The sequence below is a fragment of the Myiozetetes cayanensis genome, unplaced genomic scaffold (assembly GCF_022539395.1).
Source record: "Myiozetetes cayanensis isolate MyiCay16 unplaced genomic scaffold, myiCay2020 scf2-11, whole genome shotgun sequence".
In the NCBI taxonomy this organism is placed as follows: Eukaryota; Metazoa; Chordata; class Aves; order Passeriformes; family Tyrannidae; genus Myiozetetes; species Myiozetetes cayanensis.
In genome coordinates this window covers 16,267,254-16,295,010 of record NW_026087411.1, presented here as the reverse complement: position 1 = coordinate 16,295,010, position 27,757 = coordinate 16,267,254, and the positions used below count along the sequence as shown (strand labels likewise).

The window sequence follows — 27,757 nt, the reverse complement described above, 5'->3', positions numbered from 1 at the left end:
ACAAGAGGAAAAGGAAAAGAGATTGTGAGAATAATGAGAAACTGCTGGCAGTTTTGTATATTCAGAATGCTTACTGCATTTAATCAGTAAGGGTTATTAAGCTTTCATCTTGCTTTTTGTTCCTGTGCATGTATCATAACACTTCTATAATAATTTTAATAGTCTGCATATTTCTAGAGCAACAAAACTAATTGAGCAGCAGTGACTACCCTTTGCTATTTAATGAACTGCATATATTAGACTCTAGCTAAGCCCAAGAGCCACAAGACACATACCCTGAAGAATCAAGAGGATGGAGAGCCCTGGGAGCAGCTTCGGGATAAGAGGCAGTAGGTCTAGACCCTCAGAGATCCCTGAAGGACATCCTAGGGTCCTTCCTGGCAATGTCCTTAGAGACCTGCTGCTCCTCAGGTGATCTGTCAGTATTGCCCTCAGCATCCTTTCCTGGCTAGTTTCCTCCCACAGCTCAGCATCAGGAACCATCATGGCCTTGAAGCAGACGATGACAGATCACCAAGAAGGGATGTGAAAAGTATAGCTCCAACTTGGCTTCTGAGCTGCAAGCCACTCATGAGCCATGGGTTGGCCTCCCAGTAACATGGGAGTAGGTGTCCCACTGCCATAACTCACTCACTGTGGCTGTCAGTGGCACATTGCCATCTTTCACCCAATGTGTCAGTTTGCATTTTCAAATCTACAATTACAGTGGTAGGAATTTAGGGCAGAATTTACCTCTTTTAACTCAATTCACCTCCAACTTAGTGATGTACTGTAACATATGTGGGCTAAGCTCCCCCAGTGTCACTGCAAGACACCAGAAAGTGATACATCCCATCCTACAGTAAGTATCTGGGACTTTGTGGCACCTTTATGGGTACTTCCACCTCTCCAGAGGAAGCCTAGAAAAATAGCTTGGGCCAAATGCTTAACTTAGAGATGTATAAAGTCAGGCTAGATTAATATCATGAATTGTGTCTTTAAAAAACAAAGTTCTGTCAAGGTTTTCCTTGCTAACCGTTGTTGCAACAATAACAGCAAAGCAGATTTATCAAGCCACCTACTTTGCATTTGTGTCAATGCTCCTGGCAAAATGAAATTAGTTCTGTTCAGCTGTGTCTTTGGCACTGCACATCTTTGGCAGGGGGCTCCTAACAACACATGGGGATTCTTTTAGCTTCAGGGAGAGGAGTCTTTGTTTTTTAGGACAGAAAGCTCCAGCTCATTTCAGGAAGCATTGTGAGGTTTTGAAGTGGCCACGGTGTGCAATATAATTAGTTACTTTGAGGTGACAGATTTGTTAGAATTCGTAAAACTGGTTCCAACTGTGAAAATGCAGTAAATAGTACTACCCACAGAAGTATGTCTACATGTGCACTGAAATATTTAAAAGACCAAGCCTTTGATCCTAATTTTACAAAACTCCCCTTTCCTCCTTCCAGCTGGAACCACTTCCCACCATGCCTCCCAGCTCTGACAGTATCCAGCAGGACACGCTCTTCTCTCAGATGTGGCATTCTCAAGAAGTGCTATTAAATAGAAATTGCTTACAAAGAAGCAATTAATATTTATAGAAAACTAGGAACTACCTAAAAATTCTACAGATGTGTCTATTCTACAATTGTGTCTATTTTATCATCTTGCCCTGATAGATAAAAATAGGAATGACAATATCTAGAGTGTCCCTTCCATTAGTCAAACTATGGTGATGAGTAATGCAGCCAAATGAATGTCAGTAAAGCCCACCTACCACATCATGCTTCAGAAACTCTCTTGGCGCTCTTTTTAGGAGAGAAGCCAACAAAAGCATAAAGGTTTAATCTGCGTGTATTTGAAATTACTGTATTATTTGTGAGGCAAAGATTCAAATAAGATGTATTAGTTGCTCCAAACATGTCTCAGTAAACACTATCTCTGCCTGTATTTCACAGATTACCCTCTAAGAAAAAAAAAACAACAAAACAAAACCAAAGCCCCCAAGTATCATAGAAAATTTGATGAATGTTACGCTTTCAATTTGAGAAATCAGGTTGGTTTAGTACCAAAGGCCCAAATATACTAGTCAAAGACAAAAAGAACCCCAACAAACTTGCATGAGTGTCCTTCTGAAAGCTTGAGTAATCAGCCTTTAATACAGTGCAGTGCTGTTGTGCCATGACTGTGTTTCCCACTCCTGCATCTCAGGCCAGTCTAGTTCTGGACCAAAACTCTTTTTCCAGCATGCAGAGAAAGTATTTTTGGGCTGGATTATTGGTGGTGTCTTAGGTTCTTTATTATAGTAGCTATTTGAAACTTTATGAGGTTTTAAGCCTGAGAGCAAGTGCCAGAGCTGACGTACCAACAAACAGTTACAAATTAGATAAAGTGGTGAAGACTTTTTACTATATCAGTGTACAGAGCCACACAAAGGAATCTTTTCTCTAATTTTGTGGCTTTTTATTTCTGATGTTAATACTACGCACCAACGAAGATGGAGAAGCTGGTGCGTAAAGTTGTGTTTTAAGCAAAGGTACACTTGCAACAAAAACTAGTGATTTCCCTTAAAATAAGGGGCACTTAAATAGTAGTGCATTGACATTCTTGTGACACTAACCTTAAATCTCTTGCCCAAAGCAAATAAGGAGGTTCACTTGCTTTTTTAAACGTGGATGTGGAAAACAATATATTCCTGATCAAGAAGGGGAAAAAAATTACTAAGTAATCCCAGGGCTCCAAGGAGCTAGCTTAATGTCAAGATGTAATCTGGTGATTACGTAATAATTTCCCCTCTCTGCCCATTCCAGAGTGCATATGAGATATTACAGCCTACGTGCCTGGTCTTGAATGTTTAGTTCCAGGTGTGAGAGCTCATTGCAATATACCCTTCCAGAGAAAACAGAAGTCATATGGAGAAAGGACTAATGTACATGTCATTCTGGGAGAGACAGGTCCTAATTCAAAGAATAGGCAACAGAAGGTGTTGTGTTACCCCACTCAGGGTTAGGCTCTAGGAGCTATGTGGGAGTTGGCAGACACAATTAACAAGCCTGAAATAACAATTGTCTTGAGAGCCAGCAAGAAGTAAAAAGCAGGGGAGCGGCCCTCAAGTAGGAAAAGTAAAATAACTGCAACAACAGGAGGATAAATCCAATCCCACATAAAAACACCGATAATCCATCTGAGACCTGGACATGAATTTGACACACTAATATTAAGGAACACAGGCCACAGGAGACACTCTAAATTACAAGATTGGAAAGCTTCATGGAAGAAAATCAGTGACAGCGTTTGCTGTGGAATGCCTGCCAGCTCCTGCTGCACACAGTGGTCAGAAGGGGACTTCATAAAGAGTCAACATTCATGTCTATCAACATGTGGAGGAAAAAAAGGAAAGTCCAAGCACGCTGTTATTTTGTCCACTGCAAGTCCATTGAAGCACTGACATGGTGGCCTACTGCCTTTGCAAATCCTGGCTACACATAACTTCCTAATAGACCTAAAAATGACTGATATATCACAGTATAGACAGACAGATTTTACAAACTGATATCTAGGATAGTCCCAGACAGATAAAACTTGCATGCAAAGCAAGTCTGACATGTCAGATTCACAGCATATGCAATATTGTCGCACTGTTCATGCTCAGAGAAGTTGCACAGTAAGTACCAGTCTGGCATCAACACTTCTCGCACATTCATGTTTTATCTGCCCATACAGGGAAGTCTGAGCTCTCCCACTACATGGCATCCTGCACATCCAGAAAGGCATCCATGGCAACAGAAATACAGGCAAAACCATGCCATGTATGCTCTTCGATGAGAAATTACATTGACCACGTAATAACAGGCATTAAACAGGACGTTCTGTACCACATGGGATTCTCAGCACTTTCTGACATTTATCTCTGTGACCACACCATGCTGTGATTGCCCAGGAGAGTGCAAAGGTTGACATTGGTGTATGTACATGAATTTGGTGGACAGAAGACACAGTGTGATTACCTAATATTTAATTAGGTTGCAACCACAGCGCTACTGCCCTTATCCTTGCCATGTGAGCTCATCTACAAGGCAACATGATGACCCCACTGAAGCTTTGGGACAGTAACCCCTGAGACATGACAATACTGTTCACCCCATACCACAAGGATTCTTCTGGGAATTGTGTTTATAATCACAGCAAAATTAAAGTTGCAGGTCACTGATTTAACCTTCTACTCCAAACAGGGCTATCTTGAAAGCTAAATTAGGTTGCTTAAACTCTTGTCCAACCTAGTTTTATGTTCATGGATAGAAAGTTCACAGCCATTCTGGGCAAGTGTTCCACTACTTGATGACTCTCACTTTGAACTTTTGTTTACTTATACACAATTGGAATATCTCTGGGTGCAACTTCTCGCTTTTGTCTGTCGTCCTGTTGGTGCTCATCTCAGAGAGAAGCCTTGTGCCATCTTCCCTATAATTCCCCTTGGGAAGGTGAACACTGTAATTAGATCCTGATGTAGCCAAACCCACTTCCTCATACAGGACGTGCTCCAGCCCCAACCACCTCAACAACCTCCACTGACCTGGCTGCTGCTGGAGGAGCCCAAGCTGGACAGTGGGTATCCAGTGCGCCCTCACAGTGCTGCACAAAGGGCATGTACCTGCTGGATATATCCATAATGCAGCCCTCTAGGTGCCATGGCCAGGAACTTTTCTGCTGGGCTATTCCCAAAATAGTTGGTTTTCAGCCTGTTCTACAAGGATAGTGTGTCCCACATTCAGGACTTTGGACTTGGCTCTGTTGACCAACACAAGGCTCTCACTGGCCCACTCCTGCAGCTTGTCAAGGCTACTCTGAATGGCGTCTGTGGCCTCCAGTATATCAACTGATACCCCCAGCTTGCTATGGAGATGAGCTGAAAACTTGCTGAGGGTGCATTCTGTCCCATCCCCACTGACTGGGGATTTTATCAAACAGGATTTGCTCCAGGATGGATCCCTAATCCCTCCCAACTGGGCATCAGTCAAACTTCAAACCAATGAGACACTACCCTTCAATCCTGGTGGTAAAGCCAGTTTTTCACACACATAGTCTGCCCACCCCTTCCACATCTCCCCAGCTATAAGGTTATTGAGGAAGCCTACCAAAAGCATTAATAAAGACAAGTTTAAATGGCATACTCTGCTTTCCCCTTGATCACTAAGCTCAAAATCAGTGACATAGAGTCAGACACAACTGAACTTTAAGGTGTAACATTTTGCTTTTCTTCAGTCATCTACAGTCTTCTAACCAGCATGGCATTTCAAATGACACAGGGGGTGAGCACACAGTAACACTGACCAGCTCCCTCAACACTCATATGCAGGCCATCTGGTCCAGGGGACTTGTATATTCCCAGCTTGATACAGTGGACCTTTTGTGGGTAGTCTCCTTCCCACTCCAGATCCTGCATAAGCCACAGAAGCTTGGGAGATGTGGAAAGCCCAAGCCCAGTAAAACCCAAGGTGAAGGAGTCCTTCAGCCTTTTCCTTGACCTTTATTGGTAGTTCAGTGACCCAGTTCTGCAGAAGGCCCACATTTTCCCTTCTCTTCCTTTTGCTGCTAACTCACCCGTGAAAGCTCTTTTTCTTGCCCTTCATGTTGGCTCTCAGTTGCAACTCCAGACAAGTTTTTGCTTTCCATATTCCACTTCTCTACTTTAAAGTACCAACCATCCTGTGCATGAAGTGATAGAATCTCAGACCAGCGTAATTTGCTGATTATCTGGTGAATGCTTTCTAGAAATGCTGTTTAAGGAAGGTAGTTGTCTTTCATCCATATCTCATCTTTTGGAAGTTGCATCCAGGTGCCTGCTCAAGCATTTATTTAGCTGGTACTGCGGAAAATGCCATTGTTCTAAATTATTCTTTCTTCCTTTGTTCTTTGTTGTTAGTTGGTTTGTTTCCAGTAACCTCAAATTTGGTGCAGAAGCATAGGAAAAGGATACACACATACATACCCGATAGGAGGGAATCAAATGACTAATTACCTTCATCATGCAGCTTTGCCTGCTAAACCATCTCTCCAGGACTTTCTCTAATATTTTGTAATATTTCAGCTCTACTGAAGCAGCCTCATACGGTTATTATCAAATAACCCAAGCCCTTAAAGAGAGTATCTTCCTATTATTCAGAATCTGGACTTTCTGACCCATCCTCCTCTAGGGCAAAATGGTGAAGAAGAAAAAAAAAAAAAAGAGAGAGAGAGAGATAAATTAGTTTAAGTTTTATTAGTTCTAGTCAGGCCATAAATGACAAATTGAAGGGTTTTTTTCTTTTTTAACATTCCAAACCTGGAAAATAGAAGTGTTTCTTGCTGTTCAAACATTTGTATTTAGTCTAGAATGTTCCAAGACATTTTTCTTACACTGAAAGATATCACTCGTTCAACATGTTCTACATTGGTCAGTTCACTGGTTGTTTTTGATAAGGAGTGATGGGTCTCTTCAGTTTTCTAAACTGCCAAAATAACTAAGAAATGTTTCTGCAGCATTTTTCAATTAAAGATGTGGCTGTCTACTATAGGAAGTTGTTTGAATTACAATTATGTCAGAATTGTACACATTCTGAATAGTTATGTATTATGCCTCTACTTCAGTAACTTGGATGATATTACAACAACTGTATTTAAGTTTGCCAAAATTCATCTTTAAAATTCGTCTTCTGAGTGTTTTTAAGTTTGTCACCTGTTATAGCTGAATTGTTCCATTTATTCTCTACTTTTGGGAAACTCTGAAGATGCCTAAATATGACAAATGCATACTTATGTTATTATAATAGAGTCATCTGTCACAAGTGTATTTACCAGTTCATTTGTCTAATTGCTCAAAAAGCCGCACACTTATTTGGATTATTAAATCTGCCTTCTCTCATACGTGTGTGGAATAGAATCAGGATCCAAATCAGGGCTCAGCTGATAGAAGACTGACAAAGCATGGTGCCATTACCCCTTTCCCGATTCTCTATTTCCTTACAGCAGCATAGGGAGTCTGCTAGCCACACACCTGTCTCTCAAGATCCCCTCCTGGTGACTAGGAAAAGCCTGGAAGAAAAAGCTCTTCCCTATGACTAGGAAAGCCATAGGTGACGAAGGAGGACAGGAGCAGAAACTCCTCCGGGAACTTTACACACACGGGCTAGGATCTGGCTGAGGCATGCTCTTCACACGTGGGATTCTGAATCATTCCCCTTCTACACCTTTATGTCACCTGGGATCCCAAGAAACTTTCAGATGTCTCATCCAGCTCTCCCTGGCATAGGAATCATAGAATCATAGAATTAACTGGGTTGGAAGAGACCTCCGAGATCATCAACCCTTGATCCAACCCCACTGTGATTACCAGATCATGGCACTCAGTGCCACATCCAGCGTCATCTTAAAAACCTCCAGGGATGTGAATCCACCACCTCTCTGGGCAAGCCAGGGTCTGTACCATCCCAACCATACTGAGTTTCTTCCTCCAGCTCTTTGTGTTTGTGCTGGGATATCTCCTCCCACAAGGATGGAGAATATGTATGTGAGGGGTGGGGTGAGGGGAGAGAACTTTCAATACAATTAACCTCTTAAAGGTTATCTTTTAGGTTCTTTTCAGTCCCAAGCACTACTCTTACTCCTTGAGAGCATTTAATTGAAATGAGAGAGGGAAACTGCAACCCTCTGAGACCCTTTTCTACCACAGCTGGGTATACAGGGCCACTTGCCCATACACATTGCCCACCTACAAGAAAGGGATTCTGCATTTCTTGTATCACAGACATACTCTACACAGATTCACCAAGACAGGCACTAGTGTGTGGGAGCAGGAGGGCACATGCAGGTAGCAAAAGCAGTGACTAACTAGGGAAGGCCAGGCTCTCCAGGCAGTGTGAGAGCAGTGTGGCAGGGCCAGCAGCTGGAGGGACAGTGGCACCAACTGGTACAGCAGGAAGGGGGTTCTACCTCCCCATTCCACCGCAAACACTGTGGCACAGGGCAGTAAAGGATGATGAGCAACTTTACCTTCCTGAAACCTAGTCTTGATCTTTTCACTTTCAGGTGCCTTCACATGGTCTGTGCTGCTCTCTGTACTGTTCCTGTCATCTTTACCCAAACTTTTGAATAACAGATTCAGTGATGAAGGAGGACTGAGGAAGAACTCAGAAATGCTGAAAAGACAAAGCAGTAGGGATGAGGGGATAAACAGTAGTGGTGAAGTGGCTAAAACACAAGCATTGTCTTCTCCAGCGATGGCGGGTGAACTAAAGAACACAAAATCAACATTTTCCTCTCCAGAAGATCAATGTTGAATTTAATGCCACAGCCGCATTTAATGCTACAGGCAGAGGTCAACAACAAAGATCTTTCCAACCTCTCCCTCTGGTGTAAGAGTGCTTTGGCTGTTATCAACCAAATACCTTCTAAGGCCTCCAGACAGAACCAAGGTATCTATTTCAACTGGCCAGGCCTCCACGTGGTCTCATCTCCTTCTCTGGTTTCAATTCTTTCATGAATTTTGTCCCTTCACAGACCTCTCCACTGGTCTTGGGCCCGCAGTCTCCCTCAGTCAGACTTCTGCGGAGTTCCACTCAAAGGAAAACACTATTGTCCAAACTTCCTCGTTTAACCTAAGTTGGTGCTCCTAAAACCTCAAAAAAAAGCCTCTGAAGGGGAAGATGATTAGATGTTAATCTCAGCTTTCATTGAGAAAAAAAAAGTTTTGTTATTTCCCTTTGGGATTTGGAGAAAAGCTTGAGCATACCAAAGATAAAAATTACAGGCTCTAAACCAAGTAACATACAATGTATTATTTCAAGATGCTATTCTTAAAGATGAAGACTTCACTCATCTCACGAATTTTGACCAGAGGCTTGGCTCAGGATTTGAGTTTGCCTTCCATTACACAGGAAGGACAGCAAGGAGACCTCAGTGCAGAGACTGGGACCCCAAAATTCCCAGTGCCTTCCAACAGCCTGTCCTGACAAATTTGCCCCAACTCGCAACATTTCTGAAAGATCTACAGCAAACCTGCCATTTACCCCCTCTTTCCATGCCCGTGCATGCAGTGACTGCAACAGACAAGATCAACAGTGGGTCTGAAAACCTCCAGTAACCAACCTGGGCAATGCCAGGATGTGATTTTGTTGAGCATTTCCTTTTTTTTTTTAAAAAACGCAAACACAGAACCTTGAGCTGGAAGGGACCCCAAAGATCATCTAGTCCCAACCCCCTCTGCCAGGGGCTGGGGCACCTCCCACTTGACTCGTCTGCTCAAGGCCTTATCCAAGCTGGCTTTGAACACTGCCAGAGCTGGGGCACCCACAACCTTCCTGGGCAACCCGTGCCAGTGTCTCACCACCCTCACAGTAAAGAATTCCTTAAGAACACCTAACCTAAATTTCCTCTCCTTCAATTTGTACCCACTTGTCCCCGTCCAAATTGCACCGGGAAATCACCCGACGCCGGGGAAGTGCCCGGTCACCCGCACCGGGTGTGACAGGCACGGCCGGTCCCACCGGGACACGTCGGGGCTGTGGGCGCCCCCCGCGCCCCCTGCCCGCCCGCCTTCGCCCCTCTCCCGCCCCACCCAGGGCCGCCGGGCGCGGGGACACGCCGGGCACAAGCCCGGGACCCCCGGGACCCCCTCGGGCACGACGCCCACGACCCGCACAGGCGCCGGGAGACCCCGGGCGGGCGGGCGGCCACCCGGGCGCTGCCGGCGGGGCGTCCCCGTGCCCCCGGGGAGCCGCCCCGCCGCCGCCCCCCGGCAGCCGTGGGGCCGTGCCCACCGCGGCCCCGGGCGGCGGAAGTGTGTGTAGGGGGCAGTGCAGGAATTTCCTGTGACGTCCCGGCCCGGACTCCATTAGGTGCATCTGGGCTGAGAGGAGACAAACCCGGCGGGCAGCGAGCGGAGCGGGCCGGGCGCCTGGGGCTGCCGGGCGGGGGCTCAGGGCAGCGGCGGCCGCCATCGCCAGAGGGAGCCCCGAGCGGGCGGCGGCGCTGCCTCCGGGACCCCCGGCGGGCGCAGGGCCCCGCTCCGCCTCCCCTCGCCCCCGCCGCCTCCCCTCCTCGCCCCCCCGGCTTCCCACCACGGCCGCTCTCGGCGAGGAAACTCTGGCCTCCGCTTCCTCCTCCTCCGACTCGGACACCGGCGGAGCCTCCCCGCCCCCGCGGAAGAAAGCCCGGGCCTCCCCGGCGGCGGCGGTGGAGGGAGCAGGAGAGCCCGGGGCGTCCGCGGGCAGAGCAGGCCTCACCTCGTCCCAGTCCCCCTCGCTGCCCGCCGGGCTCGCCCCCGCCGCCGCCCCGCTCAGAGGCAGTAGCAGCAGCAGCGGCGGCATCGCCAGCAGCGCCATGCAGGCCAACGGGGCGGGAGGGGGCCAGCAGCAGCCGCCGCCGCAGGGCCCGGAGCTGGGCTGCCTGGGCGCCCAGAACGGCGAGGCCTCGGCGGGCACGGCCGCCGGCGACCAGCTGGCCCACGCCAACGGGCTGCTGCCCTCGGCCAACAGCGGCGGCCCCGGCGGCGGCAGCCCCGGCGGGCTCGGCGTTAACAACGGGGTGCCCGCCGCCGGGGGGCCCGGCCCCGCCGCCGCCGAGCTGGGGGGGAGCGGCGGCGGCGGCAGCGCCCTGAAGAAGAAGAAGCGGCTCTCGCAGTCCGACGAGGACGTGATCCGGCTGATCGGGCAGCACCTGCACGGGCTGGGGCTCAAGTAAGTGGCCGCGGTGGGCGAGGGGCAGCGCGGCCGGGGCGGCGAGAGGGGAGGCTCCTTCCGTCCTTCCTTCCTTGGCCGGGGCGCCCCGACCGACCGAAGGGTCCCCTCGGGGCCGGGAGAATCCCGCACGCACACCCCCCCCCGTCCCCTCACCGTGTTCGCGGGGAGGGTCCCCGCGGAGGATGGGCTGGCCGGAGCAGGGGCGAGGGGAGGGAAAAGAAACCTCCGGAGCGGGGCTTGGTGGCCAGAAGTGCCCTGTCGCAGCCTGGTAGTCCCCAAAGAGGGGAGAGCAGTTCCCGGGGTGAGACAGAGCCGTGGGGCAGGCCCGCTCCTGGAAAAAAATGGAGCCGGAGATGTGTTTTCCGAGCCTGGGCCGGTGTCTTTGCTAAGGGACAGGCCGGGAGCTTCCCCTGCCAGGAATGGCAATATGGAAGTCGAGTTGCACACCGATAAGGGTAGATCAATACGAATGTGTCAGTGGGGAGAAGTTATCTGGTAAACATAATGGAGCCCGCAGCTGGGCGTGGGGGGGCGGCTTTTCGCAGATGAGCTCCAAGATTTGGCTTGTCAGCTCGCAGGAAGCGAGCATAAAGTAAACTGCCACTTAAAGAGGCTGTTTGGTCTCACTCTGAAAACCTTTGGCCCTGTAAATGGTGAAGGCCTCTGTAGATTTTTGCTGGACACGTGTTCGTGGTAATAATCTCACTTGTAAACAACAAACGAATATGTTGGCCCTTTCTTGAAGTCAGAATAGGGAAAATAATTTCCCAGTGGAGTAGGGGAAGTCTTAAGTTTTTAATCACAACACTCACTTTGTGAGTAAAACTAAAGCTAGTGTGTCATAATTTTGGAAGGAGGCTAGAGAAGTGCTGTAAAGTGTTTATGTAACTACCACAAAAGAAGTCTTCAAAACACTGTGAAATGGATCAGCTATAAAGAACTTATAACATAAATAAATTGCCTCTGACACAAGAGGCAAGTTTACAGCAGCAGACAACTCGTGACTATTCATAGACGACACCACAGTAAATAGGCTATTTTTAGTATAAAAGGGGGAGGGCTACAGGTTCATGAGTTTGTTTATTTTTTAGTAAGGAGCCAGTCTTTTAAGATGTGAGGAAGAAGAAAAAATTAGGCCTGTCACTTTCTGTGTTCTTTTATTGGGGGGGAGGCAGGGAGGGGGCCAGGGATAGCAGCCAGTAGCTAACAGCTTTCTAGTCTGTGTCTTCCTTCATGAAGTTTATCTTCTGTGCAGGGATGGCTGTTTGTGGTGGCTGGTAAGTCACAGACTTCATGGTACTTCAGCGAAGCTTTCAAGCTCATTGACAACTTGCTTTAGGTAGAGGTAGCTGTTTATGTGTCTCAGGCAACTGAGATCCTCTTTCTGAACAAGCATCTGAATCTGGTCATAGTATTCTTGTTTTCTTAAATTTACTTTAAAATATGGTAAACTGTTATCATGGCAGGCGGTGTATTTGTGAGGGTAAAACTGGTCGGGTTTTTTTACACTGTATCTCTCCTGCAGCCAGACTGTTGATCTCCTCATGCAAGAGTCAGGATGTCGTTTAGAACATCCTTCTGCTACCAAATTCCGCAATCATGTCATGGAAGGAGAATGGGATAAGGTAACGTAGGGCTTATAGGACTGTATTAACCACTGTTTAAATTTATAGTATCTGTGAGAGAATTCAAAATCCACCCTCCTTATATACTCTTTTTTTTCTTATGCCGATTTCTGCAGGCTGAGAACGACCTGAATGAACTTAAGGCCTTAGTGCATTCTCCGCATGCAATTGTGGTAAGAGGCACACTTGAACTCTTTCAGAGCTGTGTAGTTGAACTAATTGTAGTGGTGTAATCTTTCACTATGGAGTTGGTTGTCCATAGTTCTTGTTTTCTTTTTGTTTACTTTAAGCTGCTTGCATGCTATCTCAAACGTCATACTAATCTGAACTTTTTTATTCTGTTTTAGAACGTGAGATAGGCAGCCCAAAAGTATTGGGGCTAAGATTTAGTGTACTGAATGTTTAAACTCTCTTAAACATACCTAACTGATAAAATAGAAATCCTGTCACTGTCCTAAAATAGGTCAGTTTCTGTAGAAACTGCCTATGTTGAATACTAATTTGAATACTTGAGATACTTCTCACAGTCTTAGTGTTTATAGGAGTTAAGTTTTCTTGGGGGAAGAGAAGTTCAGAAATAAAATGCAGTAATACTAATGTGGAGTTGGCTTTGTAATAGCACATTACAAGAATATGGAGGCTGCTATAGACCATGAACAATACTGTTGCTTTTCCAGATGGCTTTTAAAGAGCAAATGCATTTGTATTGCTGTTTGGGATTTTATTTAGAGCTTTTTCTCTTTGGCTGGCTTTTTTTTTTCTTTTTTTAAAAAAGATAAACCTAGAAATAGAAGGTTGGTAGATCCTGTGACTTGACAATTACAATATGTGTTGTTATGATTTCAGTTGCTTTGAGTGAAGTGTTTCTTGTTTTGATTTTTGTATCTCAAGATGAAAATCATTACTTGGCTCTTCAGACAGCTTGTTCTGTTGTGTTTAAACGTTTATTTTAATGAAATGAAGTTAGAACAGCTAAGGTCACTTAGGAAGAGAACAGTAGCAAGGCTTTTTGAAGTGTCTGTGACTGTAAACAATGAGGAATCAGCTGATGGCTGCTTAGTTCCACTTCTAGCTGATTCATTTGTTGTCAAGACAATTTCCTGTCTGGTGGGGGAGGGAGAGAAAGAGAGAACAGGAAGTGAAGTAGGAAAACAGATGTTTAACAAAACATTAGAGGGTACTTGACAGAAGTTTGCACTCTTTTCTATTAATTCAGTCAAAGCTTAGCACCTCCTAATTAGACCAGTACTTTCTCTTTTCTCAGACTTGAGGTAGTTCAGAATATTTCGTGCAGCTTTCAGTCATTTGTGCAGACTGAAATTATGAAACTGCTGTACGTGAATATGAATGGTCATTTGAAACAGATTTTCTCCTGTTTCTGATGTGTGAAGCTGTGAAGTTTATGCAGTAGTATTAGTGTTTTGCATGTCTGTCAGTCAAGGTTTAGCTGAGCATCAGCACTGTACTTTTTGGATAACTGAATCTGAGGAAAAAGGGGATGTTTTCCTTCTGTTGTTTTGGAGGGCTCTGAAAGTGTGCTCTTCTTTAATGTTGATGCCTAATTGCTTCCAGAAAACTTGATGCAATAAAAATACTTGGTTTAGACTGAACTTTACCTGAACCAAATATCAACTGGTTGATTTTTTTTTCTACATTGTTCTCCTTTATATAAACTTCATATAATTTAAAACAGGTAACAGTTTTAAATGTCTTACATGTGTGTATGTTTAGTAAGACAACGTGATTTGCAAGGTTAAGTTGAGCTCGTGTGCATTCCATTGCGTGCACTCTTGTCTCTGCCTCCCTCCCTGTCCAGCTTTTCTGTACGTGGTTGAGGTTTGGGGTGGGTATTAGTGTAATCAGCAGCTGGAAGACTAATGAAAGACCCTTAGGTAAGGTAAGGAGGGATGCTTTGTGCTCTGTAGGTAATCCCAACGCAGTCAAGCCAGAGCTAATGAAGGTGATAAATGTGTTGATCAGGGAAAGTGCAAGCAAGATGCTGCTGCAGGTAACTCTTAAATAGAAAAGTAGATTTTGTGTTTCCTGACTCCTGACTTGTGACTCACGCTGTATGACTAGATGTTTCAAAAATGTGTGTGTACAAGAAGAATGGGTGCCTAAAAGTTTAGATGACACAGAGTACTTAACAAAGTAGGGTGTGTGTTTTGTGGTTTGTTTTTGGTTTGTGGTTTGGTTGGCCTTTTTTTCCCCTTATGGTTAATATGACCTGGACAAAGTGACCAGGATAAATAGCTGCTTTTGAAAGGTCTGGTCGCTGAAGGGGATACGTGTGTATTTTAAAAATTCCACTCGCGTTTAATTTTATTATTTCTGCAGAGTACTCTTAAGTTCTACAGGTAAAAACACTAAACGTGAAATGGCTGATCTCAGTTTTTAAACCTTTGAAACAGTGTGTTGATATGTGGGGTGTGTGGTAGCACACAGGACAGTTTTCTATTTCTATTTGTGTCAACACAACTGAGTGTTGTTATATAGTATGTGATTAGTCATGTTTACTTTTCCAGTATATAAGATACAGATGTCTTGAGACAATCTGTAGGAAAACTTTGGTTGGATCAAGCATGATGTTTTTCCTTGAGTAACGCTTAGAAAATGTCAACTTCGAGCCAGCCTGAGGTTTTGCTTGTTTTAGGGCTACTCAAACATATTATGGCATCTATCTTGGGTAACTAATTCAACCTACGGAAGAAACCTGGAGGTTATTCCTTTACAGTCATCTAGAATGTACCTTCAAACTGTCTTCTTTGCTTTTTCTGGAGGTATACAGTCTGCAGCAACCAATACAATAAAAAATGTGATTTATGTATTGTTTGAGCAAAGTGCTCCACCTGCCTGTATGGTGTCCCTCTTGCTACAAGCCTTAAGGGCAGTTCCCTATTGGAATTACTCACTTTCCATGTGGCAGGACTTGGTATGGTTGAAGCCTTGTTAAATTCCTTTCTGTATTCTGTAGACCAGAATATTTTCTGCCCTTTACATATCAAATCTTACATTTAAGTTTTGGTTTGGCTTTAAGTGCTTTCATCAGTGTTTTAGAAGACTGTCAACGTAAAAGGCTACAGGATAATGAAAATTGAGGTCTTAGTTCTGCAGGCTGTAAGTAGATAGCTATTGTGTTTGTTTTGAAACAGCAGCTGATAATTTCAGCATGTCTTTTAGTTACCTGTTTAACTTCAAAGAACAGTTGTTTCAGCAATGTTTACTCACTTGCTTTGGACTCTTAGTACGGTAATAAAACTGTAGTGAAGTTGTTAAAATATGCAGGTCAAAAATAACACCAAAATCTAATCCTAAACTTAGGTTATTACGCATTTTGATCATTAAACTTCTGAAGTCTCGCTACTGTAACCAGTGATCAAAATGGCCTTATTTCTTGACTGTGGTAGTGTGCTTGTCCTGTTATCTTCCAACTGTGTTTGCTGAGGTTTTCACCTTTGGTTACCTAGTGCTGGTGAATTGTGGTGCATGCCAGACTTCCTAGAATTTAACATTCTGGAAGGGGTTTTCCTACTAACAGTTCGGAAAATGAAGGAGTGCAGTACTAAGTATTCCTATTAGTAATCAAAGGCTACAGTTTGAAGAAAGATGCTAATAATACATAGATTAAAACAAACACACACCGCCCCCCTACCCCCCTTCCCCCCCGTAAATCTGTTAGCTCTGTCTCGGTTTTGCCCCAGGGTAATCAGAGTTCAACCTACACTTATATACTATCTTGTCTAAACAACAAAGTAATGCACTTTATCCTCATCCTCTCTTAGATTTGAAATGCAGGATGAGGTAATAATAACTGAGCAAAACCAGCCAGACTGCAGTGCTGAAGCTGTTGTATGGACTCTTCCATGAGTCCTTCAAGGTGAAGAGTCTTTGCTGTAAGCTAAGCCATGCTGGTGTCCAAATTTAAATTGTTCAGTAGTAAAGACTGTAATGGTGTTGAATTTCCATTGCAAACACTGAGATGATAATGGTACGATTTTGATTATGATAATCTTGATTCCCTTTCTTTGTAAGGAACTAGAGAATATGGAGAAAGAATGAGCTGCTCTTGTGAATGCATTGCAGCAGATGAGTTTTATACTCATTCTGTTCCACGTAATTAGCAGAGTTTGTGCTTTTTACAGTTGCAGATTTTATAAACAAGTGAGAAAGTGGTGTTGGGAAGAAATTAACAATACTATTAGTCGGGCATAAAGTAGTTGAGAGAAAATAAGGATAAAATTCAGTTGTTCAGTGAACTCTTCATCAGTAAAGTCACTAGTTGCACAAAAAGAAGTAGGAGGCAGTGAGTGTCCTGAGTTAAAAAATGACTTGAAATTTGGTGTCACTGGAGTGTGACTTCTGCCTTAAGGAAATTCGTGCCATTGTTTGAGCATGCTGTAGGGCAAGTTTGGGAGCAGTTATCCAAATAGCTTAGCAAATCAATTTAATTTTCCTATCAACACTTTATTGCCTGCCTTTTGCTGTAAATAAATTACAATTTCAAACTACTTATCTTTTATTCTAATTCACTGTTATGGTAACAGTAGATTCCTGCATGAAGTGTGTAGTACTGTGTTGTTCTGGAGGCCTTTATACTCTTGAAATGCTGAGGTCATATATAGCATTGACTTTTTTTTTTTTTTTAAACTATATTTTCTAACCCAAAACTGAAATTACACCTCTTTGGATAACTTGGCAACAGTATTCTGCACGGTAGTATTCCATGGAGTTGTTGGGACTGGTGTTATAAACCCTATGTTTTGGTGTTTTCTGCTCTTTTTACTTTTTCCTCTAACAAAATGAAATTAATGTGCCAAGTCCTAAAAGCAGGGAGGGAGAAAGAGTAATTAGATACAGATAAGGTAGGTTATCGTGTTTAATGGCAATATTATATAAATTTAATAAATATTATATACAGTGAATGGAGAAGGAAGAGGTGGAGGGATTATAGTTTTTATTACAGACTGGAAATGTCAGGCTACTTTTTATCTGGTGTTGATCATCAGCGTGAGGTGACCAAGAGGAGTGAAATATAGTCTGGAACTGCTACCTGAGCATCTCCAGGCATCCTAGTGAGCATGTACACAGCTGGTAGAGGAAACTCTTATCCCTCCTGCTGCTGGTAGATAAGCAAACAGCGTGAGGTCTGCTGACCTACTGCATGGAGCCAACCACTGAGGTTGTAAATAATTGGGATATCTTTCTTTTGATTTTTCACGTGTCAGAACATCAAAAAGTGTTGTCTCACCTGGAAAAACTGTACAGTGGTGGTCTAACAATTCCAAATTCAAATAAACTAAAGAGCTGGATAGGGAGAGTAATATGGGTTTGCCTGTCATGTACAGGACAGCAGAGCACTACAGACGTGTTTGAACATAAATCATTTTTATTGTGACATGTTTTATTCTTCACAAAGCTGTGTGGTAAGTTAATAGCATTGTATGTGGAAACTTCCTTCTTTTGAAGAGCTGTGGAAACGAAAATGCTTTATGTTTCCACTTTGGATTTTACATCTAGTAAGGCTTAGTTTCATGTGAGCTCTAATAGGACAGGAACATCTTAAACTTCCCAATTATCCTCTGCTGAAGGAGGCTGGCAGTGTGTTTGAAACTAAGTAAACATTGACCAAATATGAGCATGAAAATAGTGAGGTGCCTGAGGTCTGATGAAAGCAAAGGAAACTGGTGATTGAACTGGTGGTGTATTCATTAGAAAAGTGAATGTGATTTGCTACACATAATCTCCAAGCTGTTTGTCACCAAGATGTCTAAGCCACATGCATTTTCCTCTTTTAACCTGGTGAGTTTTGTGGACCAGAAATGTCATTTCTGTCTGATAATGGCTAGCAGTAAAGAACATGTGCAAACACAGGATAGTTGGTTTCATCCAGGAACAACCAAACTGTGTTTCTACTAAATTACTGTTAGAAATTTCTAGGACTTTTTTTTTATATATATAGTAATTTAATACCTGATTTTCCTTTTTTTTTTTAATCCACAGATATTTGTTGTTAAAATAGTAGGCTTGATTATTTTTTCTGAAACAGAAAACAACCAAAAACTGTGCAAGGTGAAAGGAACGCTATGAAATAACAGTGATTAAATTCAGAGAGGTGAAGTGATTCCTAAATATAGAAAACTATACTTTTTTCTGTAATCCTGAAAACACCACCCAAGGAAAACAACTCAAGGTAGAACTACAAAACAAAACCTCAGGCAGTGTCAATTTGTTATTGCTATATGTTATGCAGCTATGCAAACAATCCTTGTCTGCTCCTATGTAAGCAGTGTGAGAACTTGTTGAGTTGGCCTTTTGTGTTCTGTGCTGTTATACAGTCTTAAATATGTTGAATAGCTGATTTTGGGCACTTCCTTGACTGAACCTTATGTTGGAAAGCCTGTCTAATTCAGGGTTTGAAGAATGATGGCTAAAAAGAGCAAGTAAAAATGAGACAAGTTGTAGGGGGGATCTGAGGAATGAGATAAAAATATGCTTAGAGCCCCATTGGCCAGGAAGGAAATTCACGGGTAACTTAATTGCTGCAATGTTGTTGAAAACCCAGCAAAAGAAATTGAGTAATGAAACGTTACATAGAGCTGTATTTCTGAAGGGCATAGTAGAATGGTTTCTACTGTTCTGTTTAGGCTCAAACGTTTTCTGAAACTTCAGTCAACCTTTTTCCCCTGACTGCTGCTTTCTGTCATGTCAGAGGATGAAGTTTTTGCTGCTGCAGCAGAAGTACCTGGAATACCTGGAGGATGGCAAGGTCCTGGAGGCACTTCAGGTTCTACGCTGTGAACTGACGCCTCTGAAATATAATACAGAACGCATTCATGTCCTCAGTGGGTAAGTGTTTGGACTTTGAGAGCCCTTGCAGTGAAGTTTTCTGAGGAATTCTGTGGCTTTTGATAGCTGACGTTGAGAAGGCTCAAGCTGTGTTAAAGCTATTATCCTGTTGATTAATAAGCTGTGGTGAGATGTGATAAAATGCTGAGTAAAGAATACTATTCAGTAGGCAGTGTTCTGTTTCAGATGCTTGAAAACAACCTGATGATTATTTACTTTTGTACTACTAGAACCCAAATGAATACATACCTATGGATGGTCATCTGATCTTGAGAATTATTAGCCAACTACCTTATAATTGAATTAAGTAGGTGGATATAATCTGGTTTGTTCTTAGACGAAAAGAAGTTATTTCTACTTTCTCTGAAATCGCTTGTGTTTTGTTTTCTTTTTCTGTGGCAAATTTGTAGACATTTGTTCTAAAGGTGTGTTTTCCTGTGAAATAGTTTCCTCCCCCTTTTCCTATCAGTCTCAAGCTTAAATCACCTGTTTCCAGTTTCATTAAGAATGTGATGATCTATATCATGCTCAGAAGTGAAAAGAATGATTCCAGAAAGACTTGGTCTGTTGGTGTGTGTGCACTTTTTTTAAACAGGTACCTGATGTGTAGCCATGCAGATGACTTGCGTGCAAAAGCAGAGTGGGAAGGGAAAGGAACAGCTTCCAGATCTAAACTTTTGGACAAACTCCAGAGTAAGATGTTCTAGTGTTTAGCATTTCTTCTCACCTCTGTAAATCCCATATATCTTACATATCTCAGGGAATTGACTTTACCTGTGTTTGCTGGTTGTTTGCTTTTCTGGTATTTCTTGGTTAGTGGGGATGCCTTTAGGTGCCTTTACCCTTTGGTCTTCTGTACCTAACCTTTTGCTGTCTCTGATAAACTATTTGCAATAGAAACTCTTATTTCTTAACCTCTGCTGCATGCAGTGACGGTATAACTTACTGATTAAATGTGTGGTTCGGGGAGGGGTGTGTGTGTATATGTTACAAATGCCTGCTGTAGTGAGAGGTGAAGACTTAAGTGTGGCCTAAAACCACTAGTGATACTAGTATTGGTTGATAGTGGTCTCATACTTCATTATGAAATACAGTTTCTCCTTTCTCTTTCTTGTGGCTGTTGTAATACTATATATGTATATCAGAGTTGTAAACCCCATGGTATTCTTTGTTTTCATAGTGTTAATAGGTAATTCCTTAAGTGAACGCTGCTGATATTGGTGCTTTATGATTTTACTGAGGTTTTTAAATACCGAGGTAGCTTGTGTAAATGGTGCTTGTTGACCGCGACAACATGTTCTGTAACTGCAAACACCTTGCATACAGCTCTGCTTTCCAGGAGTTCATGCTTCCAATTCCAGGTGTATAGCTGTAAATTTAACAAGCTGTGTACTTTATCTACTAAGGTCTCTTCCAAAAACACTCAAATCAAAGTATGCTCTTAGTTGTAACTTGCTTTTGATAAGTCTTTTTTTTTTTTTTTTTTATGTGATTGATTGTCCTTCATAACTCCCCTACAGCCTACCTACCCCCGTCAGTGATGCTTCCTCCAAGGCGTTTACAGAACCTGCTCCGTCAGGCTGTGGAACTACAACGGGACCGGTGCCTATATCATAATACGAAACTAGATAGTAATCTAGATTCTGTCTCGCTGCTAATAGATCACGTTTGTAGTAGGTAAGAAACCCTTGTGACTTCTAAGATGGGCAGCAGTATCTTTTCTTTGTCTTTTAAAGTAATCTGATTGTACCTACTCTTAGCAGGAACACGAGAACTATTCTGAGCTGGTTTAACAGGATTTTACTGGGAAGGGACAGTTTTCATTACAGGAGTGGTGGAGGTGGGGAGTAGAGAAGGTGTGTGTGAGAAATTTTGGTACCTGAACATGGAGTAGTGGGGTCAGACTAAAGCTTTAAAATTTTAATCAGATGGGTATGAATAGAAGATAGTACTAGGCTAATCCTTAGCCACCTGTTTCTTGTCATTTTGGACAACCAGTCTATTTATGCATCAACATATGATTGCTGTGTTTTTTCACTGGAGAATCACTAGTAAGTTATTTATCCAGACTCTGTCTTCAAGATTACTGGAATGCAGAAAGCCTGTAGAAGCATACTTTTATGAAATCAGCTTTCAGCTATAACTTTTAATAGGGGACACAGGTGCTTTTACACACAAAGGTTAAAGCAGAGGAGAAATGTGCAATAGATGTTTCTAATTTGCGCAATATAAAGAACTATTTTCTCAGAATTGTGAAGTAGTAAGAATTGAATGTCTCTTACACATTTCTATTGGCTCTTTAGACTATCTGGGTAACGTTTTTTCTGTTAACAAAAGGGAGTCTGCTTCTGAACCTTCAAAATGCTGTACTGTAGTAGACATGAAGCAGGAGGATGTTTGTTTTTAACAAATGGCTGATCTGAGCAGTTTTTCTTCACCCAGCAAAACTCTGCTAAGGACCTAAAAACTCAGTGTAGCTTTTATGGGAAACTGCTGTGCATGCTGCAATGAGGGAATGAAGGGCAGAACACCTAGAAAGTGAGCTTGTATAGGATACTCTTTTATGTTTGTTCATGTAATAGGCTAACACTTGGGCTTACAGGGAAATTGTTTTCATGTTAAGGTTGGCTCATCTGATGAAGCTAATTAAGAACTGATAAACTTGGCTGCTTTGACTTACATTCTTGTGTTTCTTGGAAACTCTTTTTAAAGATGCAAACTTCCATAGCACTTCACTGTAGCCATCTTAAGGTTTTAAAATTATTATCTTTGGCACTTCATGTATTCATGTAAATCTTTTAGCTTGCAGTTTTGCTACATTGCATTATTTCAGCAGCTTTGTGTGTATGTGTGTGCAGACGTTTGACTGTTGCCCCTTTTAAGAGCTATTGGAAGTGATCATATACTGGTATTGTGGCTTCAGAAGTGAGTCTTAAAATCAGACTAACAGAGATTTAATTTTAGTCTTTAAACAAGTCCATAAATAGTACTGAGTGTTCTGTAGGGGTTTGATGTGATTAATCAAACCCCAAAGAGCATTCAAGCTGACTGTGAAAAGTGTGGTTTACTGAAGTCGGACTAAGTAGAGCCAGATATAAAAGCTACTGCATGCAACAAATCTGGGCTTAAATTTCACCCATCTGAATCTATTTGCTGACATGAAAGTTTGGCCATAGTTTGGGGTTTTGTTTGTTTGGGTTTTTAACCTAAAGCAGTACTTCCTAAACTTGCATATTTGGTATATATACACATACCTAGATACTCACAATTACTGTAATTAAAAAAACCCACAACCCACCAACAACAAAAACCCCAACAAAAAAAGTGCCCAGAAAGCCCACTTGAAAATAAAGGCTTCCATTCTGTTCTCAACTCAACCTATTGTACCTACCTGTTGCAGGGGTCTGAGTTCAGTGTGTGGTGTGCTGTACGTGCTGCCATGCTTGGGCATATTGAGGTGAGTTAGACAGTGGAAGCCAAATTTTGATGAAGCTGACAGAAGTAACAGTAGTCTAATAGCTTAGACATTTTAAGTCCTGTGCTACTTAAATGATAGAACACTGACAACTTTCCCTTTTTTAGTTGGAACTAATCTGGTTTGGACTTAACGCAGTATTTTGATTAAGCATGCTTGAATTGCACTAATAGGTAAAATGTGTAACTAAAACTTCCTTTGTACAGTGGGAGATGAGAGTGAGAAACTGCTGGGAGTGAAGGCGAAGGATTTCATCTTATTGTGCCTGAGATTTTGATAATAGAGAACTGATGTTCTTGGGGATGGTAATTTTTGATTTTGAGAACTTTCAGCCTTGTTGGGTATTCTGGGATTTTCTTGTTTGTTTTTTTGTTGATGAATAAATCATTCATTGTATGTACAGGGAGTGCAAAGGTAGCTGTTTGGTGATTTACTTGTAATTTTGAACTTGTGTAATACAAGAACAGATAACTTTATTAGATGCTTTATTTCAGTATGTAACATGATTCAGGTTTTTTGTGCTGAACAGAACATTTTGTAATGAAAGACTTCAAAAAAGATAAAGATAAACCTTTGTGCATCTAACTACCAAACCCAGAAACTGTTAGACAACTGGTTGTGGTTTCTTATTTCAAGACTGCTGCTATTTCCTTCTGCAGAAGGGTTATTTAGTGTAGCTGTGCTGTCTTTGAAGTCAGACTTGCTGAGTTGTATGTTCTTCTAGTTAAGAGAACTTTTTGTGGGGATGCTCTGATCTGACTGGGTTGTGAGTAGCATAATGCAGTATTGGGATGTGTCTCCAGCAGCTATACCAACTGTTGCCCTTTTTAGGAACATAAAGGCCATCTTACTATAAGAACTGTGTACTCCAGTATTATAATTGCTTACTTTTCATGTCTGCAAAACCTTGGCTGCTTTTCTTAAGCTTTAAAATGCAAGAGCTGTTGTTCCATAGAGTATGTTTTTAAAATTAAGTGTGCTGAAAAGGCTTTCCTGGGACACAAGTGTGGCCCTTGTACTTTGTATGAGTTACAGTTAAAGACTTGCCTTCTAGAGCAAGTTGTTGCTCTGAGTAAAAACATTAACTTATAATATGGCTAAATAATAATGAAACACTCTTCCTGTAGGTGCTCATGTCTGTGTAAGGGCTTGCCTACTTCCCTGTAGACTTCAAGGAAAACAAAGTCTTCTTTCATGGGTGGGGCTTTTTACCTTGGGTTCAGTGTTCTTCCAGTGGCAACTAGACAGTTCCTGGTCAGCTTAAAGCAGGAGCAGAACACACTTGTGTTTCTCTATAAACAAGTAAGTAGACATACCCAAGGAAGCCAACTGCAGATATGTATATGTACAATTTGTTTATCCCCCCCACCATAAGACAGGAAATAAGACTGGGTGGGTGTTTGGTGCTGCTCGACAGTCTTTAGTCATGGACTAGGAAGCCCCTTCTAGTAAAAAAAAAAAATTACTGAGAAGGTATAGACCTTATATTAAGCAGAACTTTTTCTAGCTTCAGGTAAGAAGTAATTTTTCAGGTGTCTGTCAGACTGGCTACCACCAAACTGTATTTCTAAACACAAATGTGAAGGAAGTAAGTTTTCTGTTCACATGATTTGGGGGGGAGATGCTTGTTTTTCTTCCTTTGGGGAGGGGGGACATGTTGTGTTTCTGTGGGGTTTTTTTAAACCAGTTTATCTCCAGTTAAAGTTACAACTGCACATTCCAGGAGACTGACATTACATTAGTAGCATCCTGTCCCATCAGAGTTGTGTTGCCCTCTTGCACTGGGTGCCGTAAAAACTCAGCCTGAGACTAAATCACTTCAGGATTCCTGGAGTTCAAAAAAATGTCTGTGTGACTATTATTTAGTGCATCTGACCAATGAACTCGCAGTTGTTGCACTATTACATCTGCTGTAAAAGCCTATGTTTTATCTTAGCTCTGAAATACTTAATTGAGAACTCACAGGCAAGATGTAAATGAAATATGTCTCCAGTTTTTGCCTAACTGAATATTTTGACTGTTAGCTTTTTCTCAGTGTGTAACTAGAATATTAAATATTAGCTCTAGAGGAATGTTCTGACTCCTCTTCAGTAGTTTATCATGTAATATTTTGTTTGATAAGCACAACATTTTACAAAATAATGTAGATTTTTGTGAGTTAAACTTTTCAAGCTCAGTAGTATCTTGTTAGTTATGCTTAGATACTGTATGTGGTACTCTGCAAAGAAAGTGAAAAATGGCACAAAGTGAAGGCAAAGAAACGTCTAACTTATTGTGAGGCCACATTCGAGAAGAAAACTCTTATGGAATAATCACTTCTAAAGAGTGGACAAGATACATTAAAGTGAGTTAGATACCTGCAGAGACCTCATGTGTAAATGAAACATTGCACCTAGGGTTTAAAGAGACTTGGACTTCAGTATTTTCTGTACTGGTGCCCTCTTAACGAGGTCCAGTTTCATCCCAAGCTATATGAAAGCATAACAGTTTATGTGAGTGAGATAAGAATAGTTCTGTGTTCTTAGACTTAGTTACAATCACTTGATGGCTACCAGATAAGACACTTCATTCTGTACTTATTTGAAGCAGCTGTTAATAGAGGAATTTTCTGAGTTGTGTGGCCTTACATTTAAATAAGGTGTTTGCTTGGTTGGTTTTGGTTTTTTATTAGCTTGACTTTCAAAAAATGTTTTACCGCTTGCTTATTAATCTGCAAATACCTGCCCTTCTTTTCCCAGGAAACAGTTCCCGTGCTATACACAGCAGATACTAACGGAGCACTGTAATGAAGTGTGGTTCTGCAAGTTCTCCAACGACGGCACTAAACTAGCAACAGGATCTAAGGACACAACTGTTATTATTTGGCAGGTTGATCCAGTAAGTGTGCCAAGTGTTAAAATGTGTGGGACTTGTCTTTCCCCTCGCTCTCAACTTTCTCTTGCTAGGATGAAACCATAGGACACTTGCAGGACAGGCTAACAGGTGCTGTAGCTCCCTTGACTAGGGTATTTTCCTGGGATGTAAAAGCCCAAAGATCCAGATCAGTGTAAATTAGTGAAGGAGGACACTTGTAAACCTGATGGCAGCTTTGGGGCAGGAACTTTGTGTACTCCTAATTGGTACCACAGGGTAGAGCCTGCTGTTGCCCTCCAGGGAAGATTCTCAGCTTGAAGGCCTCAAAGCACTGGTTGAGAGTGGAAGGAGCATGGCAATGAGGAACCTTTCTTCTAAGTCACCCTGAGAGTCCTTCTGTGTTTTGTATGTGACTAACCCCTTTGTTATCTCGCTGCTACTAATACACTTGGTGAAGTCAATAGAGTATTTAAATCCATTTATTACTTTATCCCTGACTAATAAGATGGTATGTGCCTAACTAAAAGTTGTATCAGGATACCACTTTGTGAGACAAAGATCTAAACATGCTGGCATGTGGAAGTATACTCATCCATTTTCTTACAGACTGCAATTGTAGGTTTTGATAATATGTGGCCCTATTTCTCTTAAATCTTGTAGCTGTAGGATATTTTATATGTTTTTCCTACCCATATCTATTCTTACATAATTAAAAAGATTGAGTGACGAATTTAATCTAAGTCTCTTTTAATTGACTCAAAAATGATTATGAAAGTGTATTTCATAACAATTGAAAACCGAATGAACTTGAACACATGCACACAACATTTGAAGTTGCTAATTTTTGGAAAACTATCAGAAATGAGATTCTTACAGTTTTTTAACAACGCATCTGTTCCTGGTATGCAAAATAGAAGACGAAAGGTTTTTTAGATCCATTCTGACTTTCAGTAGGATTTGAGAGCTGAACTTAATTATTCCATTTCAGGTTAGGAGGCCATATAGTCTTATGTCCTTTTTGGTATTAAAATGATGGAAGGACTTAAAACCCTCTCCCATGTGCATAGTTGATATGTAGCCTGTGGACTAACAGCAATGCCATGTTTTTTTCAGGCTTAAGAACTGCTGTGGTTTGTGTGTTACTGGGGGCAGTGTGTGATGGGCCAAGAGCTGCATAGCAGCAGAGCTGAATTCTGTTATTTAGTTGGGAAGTATCAGTATTTTGTTCATTGTTTTTGGTTATTTTTTTTAACAAACAGTAATTCTAAGTAAATTAAGGATCAAGTGTTTTTTGCTGTTAACTTATCACTTGGTTGTAGACACTTGTCTTCCTTTTATATTGATGGGTTTTAATACCAAACATCTTGCTTAGCACATCTTACAGTGGATCGTTAGCTGATATCTGGCTAATAAAAGCAAACAAATATTTTGTGCGTGTTTTTAGGCTAACCTGTTTGAACACGGTTGCTAAAGAAACAAATCTCTTAAATATCTAGTGGGAAAGCAGCTTTATAGTGTTTTATCAGTTTTTCTTCTTTTTTTGAATTCTTTTTTAAAGAAACTGAAACCCTTTCAAGTAGGTGATGTCTAAATAACACTAGGCCATATAACTCAAATGATTCATTTTCATGTTTGCCAGAGCACTCTTCTCACATTTCCTATAGCAGTTGAGAATGTCTTTTGAACTGTAAGTTTAATCAGATTTTCAAGGCTTTAGGTATTTAGATTTATTCTAATCTGCATATATAAACTACATGGAGACATCTATTCAACGCTGTCTGGGTGAGTGATGGGAGAAGACTGTTTTAAATGAACAGTATTTGTTTTTCCACACAGGTCATGTGTATGAGAATCCTTCATTTCTCCCTTTTTTCCATCACCCTTCTTGAAGTGTAATGACACTGCTTCAGTGTGTTTTCTTCATTTCATACCATGAATTTCTTATTTCTTTTCTAAGACACACCTACATGTCTAAAGTATCTTAACCCATGGCTCTATTTCCATTTTCATTTGTGAGTTTCAAAGTTCTTACTCAGACTCAACAGCATTAAATAATGTCTTGAGTGAACTTGGTTTGTGTGTTGATGCATCATTTGACTCTTACGCAGTGTGGCAGAATCTTTAGAGCAAACAGGATAACTACACTTGGTGCATCACCTTGCGTAGTTTGCATCTCTCTTTCTTAGAGTTCTCCTTTAACTTGCTCCTTACAAAAATCTCCTGCACTTTCTGAAAACTGTCGACAGGTTTTTGGCTTTTCAGCCAGGGAGCTC

General features: G+C 42.0%; 1 protein-coding gene and 1 long non-coding RNA gene across 3 annotated transcripts in view; one reads left to right on the top strand and one right to left on the bottom strand.

The window, feature by feature from the left end:
* Window positions 1-6,238: 6,238 nt before the first annotated feature.
* Window positions 6,239-9,522, bottom strand: LOC126640465 (uncharacterized). The gene is made up of 3 exons (XR_007629046.1): window positions 8,394-9,522; window positions 7,999-8,144; window positions 6,239-7,249 (listed from the first exon to the last, which is right to left on the bottom strand). It is a non-coding gene; the product is annotated as an uncharacterized LOC126640465 (long non-coding RNA).
* A 694-nt stretch (window positions 9,523-10,216) lies between these two features.
* Window positions 10,217-27,757, top strand: part of WDR26 (WD repeat domain 26) — a 28,141-nt gene continuing 10,600 nt past the window's right edge. Inside the window, exons 1-8 of one of the 2 annotated variants that reach the window (XM_050316266.1) lie at window positions 10,217-10,682; window positions 12,211-12,310; window positions 12,427-12,483; window positions 19,020-19,156; window positions 19,752-19,849; window positions 20,677-20,833; window positions 22,557-22,613; window positions 25,370-25,508. In XM_050316266.1, coding sequence (XP_050172223.1) covers window positions 10,327-10,682; window positions 12,211-12,310; window positions 12,427-12,483; window positions 19,020-19,156; window positions 19,752-19,849; window positions 20,677-20,833; window positions 22,557-22,613; window positions 25,370-25,508 — 1,101 coding nt within the window. In that variant the 5' untranslated portion in view covers window positions 10,217-10,326. The remainder of the gene's footprint in view (window positions 10,683-12,210; window positions 12,311-12,426; window positions 12,484-19,019; window positions 19,157-19,751; window positions 19,850-20,676; window positions 20,834-22,556; window positions 22,614-25,369; window positions 25,509-27,757) is intronic. The other variant, XM_050316267.1, reaches the window with a different exon arrangement.